This window comes from Nematostella vectensis, chromosome 2 (assembly GCF_932526225.1).
Source record: "Nematostella vectensis chromosome 2, jaNemVect1.1, whole genome shotgun sequence".
NCBI lineage: Eukaryota > Metazoa > Cnidaria > Anthozoa > Actiniaria > Edwardsiidae > Nematostella > Nematostella vectensis.
Window position 1 is genome coordinate 16,055,013 of NC_064035.1, and position 14,943 is coordinate 16,069,955.

At 39.8% G+C, this 14,943-nt stretch overlaps 2 protein-coding genes across 2 annotated transcripts in view; one reads left to right on the forward strand and one right to left on the reverse strand.

The window, feature by feature from the left end:
- The first annotated feature begins 1,080 nt into the window (after positions 1 to 1,080).
- LOC5500965 lies at positions 1,081 to 2,421 on the forward strand. The gene is made up of 3 exons (XM_001622287.3): positions 1,081 to 1,212; positions 1,612 to 1,851; positions 2,219 to 2,421. The coding sequence occupies exons 1-3, from the start codon at positions 1,201 to 1,203 to the stop codon at positions 2,330 to 2,332; spliced, it is 366 nt and encodes a 121-aa protein (XP_001622337.1). The 5' UTR covers positions 1,081 to 1,200; the 3' UTR covers positions 2,333 to 2,421.
- A 1,588-nt stretch (positions 2,422 to 4,009) lies between these two features.
- LOC5504564 (DNA-directed RNA polymerase I subunit RPA2) overlaps positions 4,010 to 14,943 on the reverse strand; it is a 28,500-nt gene continuing 17,566 nt past the window's right edge. The window contains exons 21-34 of the mRNA XM_048723707.1: positions 14,779 to 14,931; positions 13,559 to 13,633; positions 13,125 to 13,226; positions 11,515 to 11,656; positions 10,887 to 10,983; positions 10,446 to 10,518; positions 10,063 to 10,131; positions 9,798 to 9,856; positions 9,226 to 9,323; positions 7,542 to 7,667; positions 6,762 to 6,889; positions 6,218 to 6,265; positions 5,501 to 5,617; positions 4,010 to 4,496 (exon numbers count right to left, since the gene is read on the reverse strand). Coding sequence (XP_048579664.1) covers positions 4,260 to 4,496; positions 5,501 to 5,617; positions 6,218 to 6,265; positions 6,762 to 6,889; positions 7,542 to 7,667; positions 9,226 to 9,323; positions 9,798 to 9,856; positions 10,063 to 10,131; positions 10,446 to 10,518; positions 10,887 to 10,983; positions 11,515 to 11,656; positions 13,125 to 13,226; positions 13,559 to 13,633; positions 14,779 to 14,931 — 1,524 coding nt within the window. The 3' untranslated portion in view covers positions 4,010 to 4,259. The remainder of the gene's footprint in view (positions 4,497 to 5,500; positions 5,618 to 6,217; positions 6,266 to 6,761; positions 6,890 to 7,541; positions 7,668 to 9,225; positions 9,324 to 9,797; positions 9,857 to 10,062; positions 10,132 to 10,445; positions 10,519 to 10,886; positions 10,984 to 11,514; positions 11,657 to 13,124; positions 13,227 to 13,558; positions 13,634 to 14,778; positions 14,932 to 14,943) is intronic.

The following is a 14,943-nucleotide window of genomic DNA, read 5'->3' on the forward strand; positions in this document are numbered from 1 at the left end:
CATGGCTGCCGCCTCAACAACATCCCTATCTTAGATGACTCCATCACTAAATAAGTACAAGAACAAATGGTGTCAGAGACCCCCTTATTTGTTCAGAATGTATAATCGAATACTAAAAAATAAAGAATAAAGTCACTTTCGTCTTTGCATGTCTTCACACAGGAAACTTTTAACACGGCTGCAAATGAATAGAGTCGATTGTTTCATCTACATTTGCAGCATTTGTATTGAATACGGCTCATTTGACCTTAGTCTAAAAAGCAACTGAAAAGGGTATTATTTCTAACCAAACTAACCAAGATTTTATTTAAAGGACTTAGTTATAATGAAGAGTAGACCATATAAATTGAGTCAACGGTTTTTTTAAGAAATTTGTTTAAGATAAAATGGGCTTTATCGAAAATAATTTTTTCGATTTTTTGGGCTTGGATTTTAGGGAGGGATTTCTAGATCACTTTGGTATACCATAAATCTATAAGTCAAATCCGATAATAAATGTCCCGTGGAATTACTGCAATTACATAAAAAAACCCCTCTATTTGTTCTTTCGGGGGTGGTCAGATTTTTATCAGAAAACTCACCCCCTCCATTCCCCCCCCTAAAAAAACCTGGGTACGGGCCTGCATGCTCTCGTGCAGTCGAAAGAACGTGGAGTGAAACAATCCCAAACGTATCCACAATATATAGCCGGGGAGATGCTAGAATTGCGAAACGTAGATGCACGCCTGCACTGGGGAAAGGAAACACACGTGCAATGGTGGAATTTGGCCTATTGTAGGAAACCCTATTGAGAATAATACATGCCCAGGATTATCACAAGTCAAGGATAAATTCCGACTCCTCCCCCTTCTCCTCTTACAGTAATGTATCAACTGATAGATTTGAAAGAAGGTACTGAGGCCTTGAACAATCATACCATAGTCCAAGCGTTTTGAGTTCTATTGGATGACACGAATGGAATTTCAATTTCCCATTATTGAACTATTGAGGCTTTTGCCCTACCTTGATTACACAGTATGTAAGGTCCGTGACCCCGCACTTCCCGTGTAGACAGGTATGGGATTTTGATCTCGTTTAACCGGTTTCGTCAGGCTATCTAGCCGGTTTCTCCAGGCTGGCTATATAAGTTGAAATTCGTAGAGTTCAGCTGATCATAGCTGGTGAGGGTTATAGGACTAACATCCCAGACTACTGCAAATCATGGCTAACAAGGTAGGGCTTTTTATGGAAGCTTACACATAATATGAGTTATTAGAGGGAATACCATTGAGAATCTTCTGTCACGCGGTAAATTGTAGTTATCATTTTTTCAAGAATATTCTTAAATGACGCGGTAAAACTTGCAGAGGAACCAAATTAATTTTTATTTGGATTTCTTGAATATGATTTAGCGGGTAGAGCTTATTAAATGAAAGAATGGATGGATTGCTTGGTCTATTCTACAGTACGGGAGTCTTTAGCGAAGTAGAACTCCATATTCGAGCTAGGATAACCCAAACAATTCCCCGTTAACTTTGGACTAGGACTATATGTCCTTCCCTTGTCCACATTATTGCACGTTTACTTTATCAACATTGGAAATGTTGCAAATCAATCTTTCGTTCCCCTTAGGGTGACGTTTCAATCGAGTACATCATCAAGAACTGCAAAGCCTTCAAGTCAGGAGGATGCCCTTACAACGACCCAAGGCTCAAAGGCCTCGCTGCCAAGTGTCCCGCATTCAAAGACTCCAAGGGTAACTTAGCCTGCCCTTTCAAGGCCCGAGCAGACAACACTTACGAGCTCCGGGCGCTCATGAGTGAGATGAAGGAGAAGTGCACAGGAAAAGAGGAGTACACCAAGTTCTTTAAGGTACCATGAATTGTCAAGTAATTTTATTATACAAGGTTCAGCATTTATATACACACTTTATAAGGCGTATTGAGGCGTGTCCGTAGCGGATCCATGTAAATCAAGGCTAACATGACATTGCTGCTAGAGTTCACTAGAATTCGCCTGCGTTGACAGCCGAACTTTACCCCCGGAAAATAAAAAAATATACCTGTCTAAATATTGATCTTGTAACATATCAATCAGGTGCAGCAATAATCCTGTGTAATATGTCACGTACGCGTGATCGTGAGCTCAGCGGTGTTCTTCCTATATCGACCTGCTAGGTGGAATTCCTCAATTCATTTAGAATATGAACTTTCAATATTCCTTATTTTTTGCCTCGCAGTTGCTGGAAACTATCAACAAGGAAACCGCCGCGAAGCTTGGTCACTGCCCATACCACCAACATGGCTGCCGCGTCAACAACATTCCTATCTTTGCTGACTCCATCACTAAATAAGTACAAGAAAAAATGGCGACAGAAACCCCCTTATTCGTTCAGAATGTATAATCGAATACTAATAAATAAAGAATAGTCACTTTCCTGTTTGCAAGTCTTTACACAGGAAACTTTTAACACGACTTGGGTCCTGCTGACTAAGTTCAAACGTAGTATTATCCATGAGCCGTATTCAATGCAAATGCTGCAAATGAATAGAGTCGATTGTTTCATCTATAGCATTTGCATTGAATACGGCTCATTTGACCTTAGTTTAAAAAGCAACTGAAAAGGGTATTATTTCTAACCAAACTTCCAAGCTTTTTTTTTATATAGGGCTTAGTTATAATGAAGCGTAGACCATATAAATTGAGTCAACGGTTTTTTTTAAAGAATTTTGTTTAAGCAAAAATAGGCTTTATCGAAAATATTTTTTTTCGTTTTTTTGGGCTTGGATTTGAGGGGGAGCTTTTAAGGAGATTCACAACTACTATCTTCTGCTACAGGGATCGGATCTTAAAACTGTTTGGCCATGCCATGTAGCTAGGGATGAACTTTATGAAAATGTAACATTTGTTTACATTGCTGTTTCTATAGCAACGGAACGGTGAATCCGTTAAATTCACTATTCGCGAAGTGCTGTTCGCTACAGGGAAATTTTTAACAAATGAGCTATAGGATATTGTACATCAGACCTTGGTCGACGTTTTATCAAAATCTATAAGAGGAATTCTAAAAAAAATTGTGGAATTTTTATTTTTAGTCACTCTGTTATTTACCTACTTTGAAATTCGCACCTGAAAAAAATCCATAGCGGACAAATTGCTTTGTCTCATGTATTGTTGATTTCATTTCGTTGTACTTTTCGCATTCTTCCCGTGCTAATCTTCCACGGCTGGCTGCTTCTGAACTTCTGAATGGTCATTTATCACATCTTTTTCTTCTTTACGTGAATAGTTAAAAAAGTATAAGAAAGAAGTATAGTTAAAGCGAAGCTACAAAACAAGCGCAAAGTCGGCGCTTGAAATGCCCATTTTCAAAAAATCGCTTACTTACAACCCTTAAACGGATCTCAAAGTTAACCCGAATGTTTCTCAATATAATAATTTTATTCTACAAAAAGGACGAAAAAATTAATCGGCGAAATGTTATATGGCGGCCAAAAAAGTTCAATTTCTTCATTTTGAAAGTATCATTTAGCCCCCAGAATGGCCCCTGAAACTTACGATCAACAAAACCGATTGCTTTCATTTTTGGTATGTTATTAGAAATAAGGGGTAGCCAAATAACAATGGTAAAAAAATCCTTGCCCTCGTATGGATTTTTTTCAGGTGCGGATTTCAGAGTAGGTAAATAACAGAGTGACTGAAAATAAAAATACGCCAATTTCTCGGAATTCCTCTTATAGATTTTAATAAAACTTCCTCTAAATGTCGACCAAGGTCTGATGTACAATACCCTATAGCTTATTTGTTAGAAATTTCCCTGTAGCGAACAGCACTTCGCGAATAGTGAATTTAACGGGTTCGCCGTTCCGTTGCTATAGAAACAGCAATGTAAACACATGTTACATTGTCTAAGATAAGGCCTTCCAAGTTTTTTGAAGCACTCGATGTTGTATATGTATACAATCAGAAAGACAATATGTAGTAAAAAAAACGGGGGGGGGGGGGCAAAAAAAGAAAGAAATACAAAACATTGTCTTATTTCTCTATTCCTGTATTTACAATACATTGGTTCCTATCAGTACCCTACGCTAGCCGGCTCGCATTCGCCGATATTCGCAAATGTTTTGTTTTCGAATAATTGGAACCCCTGTCGCGCGCGAGTGTTCGAATAACTTCGAATGAGAGCCGGCAAGCAGGCTATGTTATCGATATCACTGTCATCATCTTCTGCTCAATGCAAAAGACGCAGCCCTACAAATACGCGAACCATCCATGGACGCTTAGCTGTCGGCTCCGACCTTCTTTATCTCGAGCGAAGTCTTAATGTTCATGGCGGCTAGTTCGGCTACGAGGTATCGAAACACGTAAGGGAAAGCAAGGAGTTCAATGTGCTCGCTCGACTCACATGGCTTGCAGTACCAACGGCGCTCAGAGTGGGCGGCCGCCGCTGCCAGCTCGACTGGAGGCTTGTCTAGAAGTGGCGAAAGAAGGCTACCACATTGTGTGCACACGTGACCCTGCGAATGACACAATCAGCGTTAAGCCTCATTGTCACCAGTTTACTTCCGGTCGATTACGTAACAATCTCCGATGATTTTTAACGGAAAACGCGAAAAATATTTCAAAATATTGAAAGCAGTGTGTTTATTGAAAGTTTCTTTGAGGATGTGATTGATAATTTACAGCGTATGGCCTGTTTAATATCTCGGATTTTAATAGATTCTTTTGTCTTTTAACGGTTGAGGTTTTCCGTCGGACCTCCGGAAGTAAACTGGTGACAATGCGGCTTTAAAGATGAGGTTCCGCTATAAAAGGGAAAGCTCCTCCCACCCCCGGACTCGAATTTGCAATTATAATCATAACACTGCAACGATAGCAGTCACAAATTATAAGCCTTCTGTAAAATTGCTTATCTCTGAGCCTCAGTCGGCTGGAATAAAACTATTTTTGCACAGGTAACAAGACAGTTGTGTTAAGAGATTGTTGAATTAGTTATTTGCTGTCCACTCACGTTTTCGGTGCAAAATTTCAAATTTCGCGCTATCCATAATCTAGCGCACCTGCATAAATTATTCTCGCTGATGAAAATGCTCGTATTTTAGAGCGCACACAGGTTGGTATAGCATTATTTTACGATGATAGAAACATTTTTAGATGGACAACTTTAGGAATGATATTTATTTTGGTTTAGAATATAAGTTTTGAATTTAGCGCTCAGAGCACTTGTCCTGACATGTTCACTCATTGACGGCTGATTGATAACTGATTGTTCTTGAGCCCCGGGGTAGAAGGAGCTTTCCATTTTATAGCGGAACCTCGTGTTTAAAGTACAGTTAGCAGAAAAATCAATAAATTCTCGAATCAGTTGCAATTGTTGTTTTTCCTCGTTGTCGCCGTCGATGCCAACATATACTTATAGCGATATGGTCGACGTTAATACAAATACAAACCACCAACAAAATATTCTCAGCACATTTCACGCCATCAAAAGCTTTTCACCAGCTCTTTCAGCCATTCTTACCATAGTTTTATCGGAGCAGTTGAAAAGGCGATCTTGGAGAAGAAAGGAAGTGCCGTGAGCGAGTAACGCATCTCTCTCCATCTCTCCGAAACGGATACCTCCCTGCCGCTTACGACCCTACAAAACATAACGTAAACCTTAAGGATATAGTATCACGACTCGTCAGGGGCTGTCGAAAACAGGGACTAGCAAACGCTCAGTTAACTGTCTCGATCCGTCATGCAATTCGTCTGTCCTTGCATAAGGGCCATTTATAAAACGTGACCTCAGATCTTTTATTGGGCATGTAAAACAAGGAAAGCAGATGATTTGAATCGGAATTAAGTAGCAATGGACGATGGACGGATTTAAAGGACGTCTCATTACATCTTCGTTATATCATATGACCGCCGACTGTCAATCGTGAGGTGAAGTTCCCAAGCATGGCCATCGAGCCTCACTTATTAGGTAAATACCAGTAAATAACCATACCTGGACGTCAATCGTGAGGTGAAGTTCCCAAGCATGGCCATCGAGCCTCACTTATTAGGTAAATACCAGTAAATAACCATACCTGGATGTCGATCGTGAGGTGAAGTTTCCCAGCATGGCCATCGAGCCTCACTTATTAGGTAAATACCAGTAAATAACCATACCTGGACGACAATCGTGAGGTGAAGTTTCCCAGCATGGCCATCGAGCCTCACTCATTAGGTAAATACCAGTAAATAACCTTACCTGGACAGGCTGATGCGTCAGTGCGTCTATGGGCCCCGTTGTTCGGACCTGTTCAAAGGAACACGAGGTAAGAAACGAGCCACCTATAACATACGATCGGGTATGGACTTGAAGGTTCCAACTTCTAAGCTAAATCAATGTTTCAACGACCAGGAAGACTTTTTGCCTTCGAGCACAAAATCACCAGCCCTCCCAATGTGACTAAAGATGACGAGTCTGCAGCGTCAGAACGTTGTAATGATCACCGTAGCAACCGGCAGACGACACCACGTGACCAAGCCCCAGTAAAACACCAGGTCAAGGCACGTGACATCTCGTCTCCGAGCCAATCAGATGACACGCATAACGAAACGTCATCACTCGCTGTTCCACCAAAAAAATATATATTTAAAAAATATATATTTGGCAGCATTTGAAAACTGACCGCTTCATTTGTCTAGCGTGCAGGCAACCGTGTCTCATTGACTAAACACCCGATTACATTTCTGCCTGCCTATAGCGTTGGTGGAGAACCTTGGATGACCAAGCTACTATATTTGCTGACCTGGAATTTGTCTGCCACCATGTGCCGCAGTCTCTGGTAGTACACCACACCCATAAAGATGTCTGCCTCGAATTCACGACCGTCGATACCACTGTACAAGCGCTCCGTGCCAAAATAATCATAACCAGCTGTCAGAGAAATAGAAGCACAGATTGTTTATACCGCTGCGTACAGCGAGAATGAGTGAGCTGCGGAACAGGTTGGGCTAAAAACAGATGTTTCTGTTTAAAAAATCTTTGTATCTCAGTGGTACATTTAACACCAGCGTATACGAACCTTGAGATTAAGAACCTACAGAGGCGTAAATTTTGCATTTTAAGCACCCTTTTTATAAGAGCCTATTCAGCCTCGTGGGGAAGAATAGGTTCTTATGAAAGATCACTCATATGTTGTCAAAATTCTGGAAATAATTAATGTGAAAGCTATTAAATGCAAAAAGGACCTGTCATTTTGTGGTGATCATAAAAGGGGGGAGGTAGTCGGGGCAATGAAGAATTCTTGATTTTAGCGCTATAAAATTGACAATATAATTAACATTTGCCCTTAACATGCCCCGAGCTTCACCAACAAGGAATGAACATTGGATACAGTGTCAGAACGTTGTCATGATCATGTTCGCTAGGGCACCCGATGACACGTGGACCAGTTCAAGTAAAACACGAGAAAAGGTCACATGAAACCCTGCCATAGCCAATCAGATGACACGCATAACGATGACGTCATCATTCACTGTTGGGTTTTTGTGTATATGAGGTGACATGTGTTTCGCGAAGTACGCACATTTGACGAGAAGTTTGCCAAAGTAGTCGATTGCCGAGTCATCCTCGGAAAAGGTGAAGGGTGTGGCATCGTACACGTGGCCGTTGAGTGCAGCTGACTTGCCCGCCATACTCTCGATCATCATACCTGTTGGGGTATCGTCCAAGATAACAGATAAATGCAATCGTCTTAATAAGGTACTCACACCACCGAAAGCGCTACGAACTACTGGCGATTAGAGGAGAATGTAAAATAGCCGCTAAGAGATCGAGTGGTCATGCTATAGAAAACAGAGTGGGACAGTTTCTATCTACCCCTCTTCGGCCGAAGGCGGAAGAGGAGTAGTGTAGTGGGATTGGGGAGGGGGGTATCTCTTGTGCCAACCCTTAGCATGTCTAGAGCTTCCCCAACAAGGAATGTACATTGGATACAGTGTCAGAACGTTGTCAGGATCATGTTCGCTAGGGCAGTTGATGACACGTGGACCAGTTCAAGTAAAACACGAGAAAAGGTCACATGACGCCCAGCCATAGCCAATCAGATGACACGCATAACGATGACGTCATCATTCACTGTTGGATTGAGGGTTGTCCAATACTCCGACAAATTTATGCATGTCATATTCTAAACAATAAGCCAGTTCAGTAAGAAATGCCGTGACGGACTGGGCTCTTTCGGACCAAAAGAGCGATTTCACAAGAGAGTTTGTATTGCGGTCTTGAAAAAATCCTTTCTACAAAACCGCTTGATATGGTGAAATCATTCATTGACACACGTGAGGACTTTATTGCACTTCGTATAGGGGGCAATTTGGGATGAATTAGGCGCAAATGGTATTTCTACGGAGCGATTTTCAGAGTACCCTGAGTCATTCCTCCACTCAAATACTGTAGAAGTTTATAGGCGAACTCCTAATCGGAGTATAAAATGCACCGGTAGAAGTGCCGTTTTAATTTTTATGCTGTAAAATTGAAATAAATATTGTTCTAAGATGTTTAGCAAAATTATAACTTGAATTTCGTGGACAAAAATCATTTTGTTCTTACCTGAGGTACCAAAGTTAATTGTTGTTCCGGGTTTTCATTGGTGTTTTGCGAGCGGAAGTCGACCAAATTAGCTCACTGATCGAAGTAAATCTATCCGTAAAAAAAATTATCGGGCCGTATTCACAACAAAATGCGGTCGAAAGGTAAAACAATAAGTGTGCAACACATTAATGTGGTTGGTTCCCCCATATCTTGTAAAAAGGATTTGTAGGAAGGATTTTTCTCCACGACCGCTTTACAAACTCTTCTTCAAAAGCGTTCATTTGGTCCGATTCGATCGTTTCTTTCCGCGTCTTTTCTTAAACTCTGAACTGGCCTATTGGGGCTGCTAGAGCATATCAGAGAAAGAGGTAAAACAATGGAAGAGAACAAGGCCATGCATACATTTGTTAGAGTATTGGACTAGTATGGTATTACGACAATGGGAAATTCTGTAGAATTTGGGGGGGGGGTGGTGGTTGACGAAAACCATCCTTCAACAGTTATTAAGAGCCAAGATTACCCCTAAACACAAGAATTTAATTATTGAAATGCAGGTACTTTTTGTGCTTACGTCCGCGACGAGGACTGAATACTTAAACGACAATGTGTGATTTCTCGTATATAAAAACCTATGAAGCAGTCTAACGTAAAAGAGCCATGGTGCAGGATGTGCGTACCTATTGTCATTCTAGACGGAAAACCGTGGGGGTTGAAGATGATGTCGGGTGTCATCCCGGACTCCGAGAATGGCATATTTTCCACCGGCCACTTTTGACTGAAAAAGCAAAAACAATAATGATGTTGGAGTCCGAGAGCACACCTTACGTGTTTCAAGGTTTCGTGCGCTACCAAACTCGTATATAAATGCGGTGCTCATTCGAGTTGTTAACTAAACGTAAATACGCTTTAATCACTGAGAAATTCAGCCCCTCTAACAGCAAAAACGGCTCAATTCTATTTTTTCAAGTTTACTAATGATATCGGGAGAGTTCTTTCTTTTAATGATAAGAACACTGCAAAATAGGTGCTTACTCTTCTATTAAGAATACACTGCCCTATCAAAAATAACAAAATGAGAAAATGAAAACAAGGCGCCGACTTAGCTATTCCGGATAACACTACTTTATCGAAAATAACAACGGAAATGAGAACACACACAGCAAGATCGTAGGCAGGATTTTGAGGGAGAAGGAGGTGTTGTTTAGGCACATGAACCTATTTTGCACGCGATAGCGATGTGGACACTTACCTGCATATTCCTTTTTGTCCATGACGACTGGAAAACTTGTCGCCAATGATGGGATTCCTCTAAAACATGTCCAGAAAGGATGTCAAACGAACGCGGTACATTAGGCTCAAAGCCCAGGAGTTACTGGGCCAACTCCTAGCTTCCCCCTTTCTCTCTTCGTAAATGTCTGACATACGCTTATCTTTTGGATTTTTTTTTTCAAACTTCAGCACGAACGCTGACTTGCCCCCCTAGCCAAGCACTCGAGGTTTTGGCGGCATCTCACCTGTATTCGTAGCTTGATGCAAGCTTTACTGAGAGTCTTGTTGCCAGTCTCATCTCCAATAATCTTGACCTGGGGATTAAGCAAGCAATTATCCAGAACCCATCTTAACAAGAAACATAAAAATTTAATATATTAACTTTTTTCATTTTCAAAAAGGTTGAACAATTGACAAATTGGTTGAGAGTATTAATGAAGGTCCATTCGACGCCGCCAATTAACAATCCCGCACAAAACAGCCAAACAAAGCATCCATCGGCTGTCCATCGGCTAATTCAAGTATCTGAATTACTTTTAATCATATATAGTCAGCGAAGTATCAGACTTATCAGACTGTAGACTGTTTTTTTTTTCATATTGACATAGGATTGGTTTAGTAGACTTACATCATCTATGATGCCCGCTTCCAGGTTACTATATTTCTTGACTACTGCTTCTCCGGTGTTAGTGTCGATGTAACTAGACGAAAAGCAAAGTCAATCTCACAACTGACACCATCTGAGACACATTGTGAAATACGTTGCAGTTGCTGAGCAAGGTTTGTCTTAATTTAGTAAGCTAACGTTTGGAACCAGTTCGGGGGGTTAATACAAAAGCGGTAACATCGGAATTTATTGTTGGTTTCCTGTTTGCTTTGCGGCAGGATTGGCAAATTCAAGGCCTTTAGTTCTTCCAAAACCAATGTTTTAAATATAAATTCGCTTAGCTTGGAACTCTGTTTCGGTTCTAAAATTTCCAACTTCTGACTTCCTTGCAACCGTCGAAATAATACACTAAGTCAGCAACAGTGAGGCTTAATCTATGGGTGCCAGCCATGTATGCTATACCTGTAATATGGGTCCCCCGTGGAGAGATGGGCACCTAGCGGTGGAAATCCATCTGCGTCTAGTCTACCATCGATTCTGGGGTCATCTGGTAGCGTTCCTTAAAGAAAACAGTGACAATCTAACACAGTGCCGTGGCAGGCGGTGAGGCACTGGGGGCACGTGCCCCTTCCCCCATATATATTTAAAAGAAATATAAGAAAATGACCAGTAGGGGCGTGGCTGTGCACCGTGTGTACCGTGTGACCACTGTGACCCCCCCCCAATCTTACGTGGCCTGCTAAGACGCTGTAACATCAGAACAAACGAGTGAGAAACATCCCAATACAACACTAAGAGTCCTAGCGAAGGCATCTTCACGAACATGAGGTGTATGTAATCATGGGTTGTTAAACTTCAGGGGAATAGGGTCTTGGGTTGTTTGCAACAACTTTACACCCTTCTTTTACTAAAGCCGTAACCCCAGCCTGTGGTCGCTGCGTCCCGGCAAACAACAATTAGATACATTCAAATTCAGATTTTCTGTCTTGATAAACTCTTTTGACTGACTTACTTATTGAATGATTGAGTGAAATACATTTATAGTTGTACTAAACTTCAGTATATAAAATGCTGAATTCTGAAAACGTACCGAACTGTAAGTTAGAAGATGATGTACGATCTTGGGATTTCGGTTCCAGATTCACAAATTGTGCTTTGTAGATGGAGCCATGGGCAAACCCCCTTTCGTACGATGCTTTGTTTAGAACCATTGCGTCCTCCATATCATATCCCTAAGGTCATGAAAAAAGGGAGGAAAATGTAATTAGTACAACCCAACTCAAGTGTTTTTATAAACGCATCTAGTCATGACAGACAGCGTTTGGTTATAGAAAGAAAGAAATGCTCGAGCGGCCTCCGGCTTTTGGCGGCTTATCAGCCAAAAAGTATCTATGACAAAAAGGGTTTATTTTTAATGAGATATTTTGTCGTCACTCTGATGCGACGACCACATTCATTTCTGTGTGTAATTTTTGCGTGAGTTTGCCAATCAAACCGTCACATGATTTCTTAGTGCAAATCGCCTTTCCTTGTGAATGGCGGTTGGCAACTATACACTATACACAAGAAATAGCCAGATTCAGTATTGGTATGAAATATAATTTCGGTATTGATATGAAATATATATTTCAGTATTGGTATGAAACATAATTTCGGTATTGGTAGGAAATATGTATTTCAGTATTGGTATGAAATATGTATTTCAGTATTGGTAGGAAATATATATTTCAGCATTGGTATGAAATATGTATTTCAGCATTGGTATGAAATATGTATTTCAGTATTGGTATGAAATATGTATTTCGGTATTGGTATGAAATATATATTTCGGTATTGGTATGAAATATATATTTCAGTATTGGTATGAAATATATATTTCAGTATTGGTATGAAATATATATTTCAGTATTGGTATGAAATATATATTTCAGTATTGGTATGAAATATATATCTCAGTATTGGTATGAAATATATATCTCAGTATTGGTATGAAATATATATTTCAGTATTGGTATGAAATATATATTTCAGTATTGGTATGAAATATATATTTCAGTATTGGTATGAAATATATATTTCAGTATTGGTATGAAATATAATTTCGGTATTGGTATGAAATATAATTTCGGTATTGGTATGAAGTATATATTTCAGTATTGGTATGAAATATATATTTCAGTATTGGTATGAAATATGTATTTCAGTATTGGTATGAAATATGTATTTCAGTATTGGTATGAAATATGTATTTCAGTATTGGTTTGAAATATGTATTTCAGTATTGGTATGAAATATATATTTCAGTATTGGTATGAAATATAATTTGGGAATTGGTATGAAATATATATTTCAGTATTGGTATGAAATATAATTTCGGTATTGGTATGAAATATATATTTCAGCATTGGTATGAAATATATATTTCAGTATTGGTATGAAATATAATTTCGGTATTGGTATGAAATATATATTTCAGTATTGGTATGAAATATAATTTCGGTATTGGTATGAAATATATATTTCAGTATTGGTATGAAATATATATTTCAGTATTGGTATGAAATATATATTTCAGTATTGGTATGAAGTATATATTTCAGTATTGGCATGAAATATATATTCCAGTATTGGTATGAAATATATAATTCAGTATTGGTATAATATAATATATATTTCGGTAGAGGAACACTGTATACATACCGTGTAAGAGATGACAGCCACAATGGCGTTGGTCCCCAGAGGATATTCATCCATGATGTAGAAATCATGAGAGGCAGGGCGAACAAGTGGGGACTGAGGAGTCTAGTGAGGGACAAAATACTCAGTACAATAAAGAAATGATAGCCCGTGTACATCAAAAACATATTACTGCAATATGTGGCCATCAATGAAAAGTGGACATGAACGTTTTGACAAGTACTTGTCTCAGTTTCTTGTTCATCTGATTGGCTGAACAAATACCATCCAAATCTGTAGCCAATCAGAGAACGAGAAACGTGACCAATTCTCTCCAAACAAGTGCTTGTTTTAAACACGGTTTATAAATGGATGGACGCACATATGGTAGTAGCCGAGACTCTGATAAAACTGGCTGGCTTACAACTTTAAAAATTATGTAATATATGGGCCTGCACCTGTATCCTATAAAGTTTGTTGTCCGTGCGATGTTGAAAGGCATGAACAGGCGTTCCCATAGTCTGCTTACCCATCTAAAAGAGAAAAGGTGAGTTAAAATAAACTGTCCCAGAGTCGAAACTGTTGTTATCATACTGTACTATCAAACTCTAGGTCATATAATAAGAGGCCTCACCGGACACCGTAGATGGTACATGTTCCTTATCATGTTGCTATCACCTTCTATCACACTGTAGGTCACATAACAAGAGCTCTCACCTGACACTGGTACATGACACTGGTTCCTTGTGACTTGTTGACTCTTGACTCCATACTCTTGTCTAGTATGGAGTCATGCTAGCAATGGCACTGAGAATATTTATAGAGTCACTATCACCTAGCATCACACTCTATGTCACATAACAAGAGGCCTTACCTGACACTGGTACAAGTTCCTTATCATGTCACTATCACCTAGTATCACTCTCTTATGTCATATAACAAGAGGCCTTACCTGACACTAGAACATGTTCCTTATCATGTTGCTATCACCTAGTATCACTCTCTAGGTCATATAACAAGAGGCCTTACCTGACACTGGTACATGTTCCTTATCATGTCACTATCACCTAGTATCACTCTCTTATGTCATATAACAAGAGGTCTTACCTGACACTGGTACATGTTCCTTATCATGTTGCTATCACCTAGTATTACACTCTGTCACATAACAAAAGGCCTTACCTGACACTGGTACATGTTCCTTATCATGTTGCTATCACCTAGTATCACTCTCTTATGTCATATAACAAGAGGTCTTACCTGACACTGGTACATGTTCCTTATCATGTTGCTATCACCTAGTATCACTCTCTAGGTCATATAACAAGAGGCCACACCTGACACTGGTACATGTTCCTTATCATGTTATTATCACCTAGTATCACTCTCTTATGTCATATAACAAGAGGTCTTACCTGACACTGGTACATGTTCCTTATCATGTTGCTATCACCTAGTATCACTCTCTAGGTCATATAACAAGAGGCCACACCTGACACTGGTACATGTTCCTTATCATGTTATTATCACCTAGTATCACTCTCTTATGTCATATAACAAGAGGTCTTACCTGACACTGGAACATGTTCCTTATCATGTTGCTATCACACTGGTACATGTTCCTTATCATGTTGCTATCACCTAGTATTACACTCTGTCACATAACAAAAGGCCTTACCTGACACTGGTACATGTTCCTCGGGCTCTGGTTGAAGTCTGAGTATGGAGTCATGCTAGCAATGGCACTAAGCATGGCTGTTGGTTTCAACTCCATGTGGGTGGTCACACCCTCATGCAACTCTTCCTGTACTATTGCTATATCCATATAAACCTAGTCAGGAAG

Coding starts and splice junctions, on each gene's coding strand:
- LOC5500965 (XM_001622287.3), top strand. Junction 1,852..2,218: donor AGTACACCAAGTTCTTTAAG/GTACCATGAATT, acceptor TTTGCCTCGCAG/TTGCTGGAAACTATCAACAA.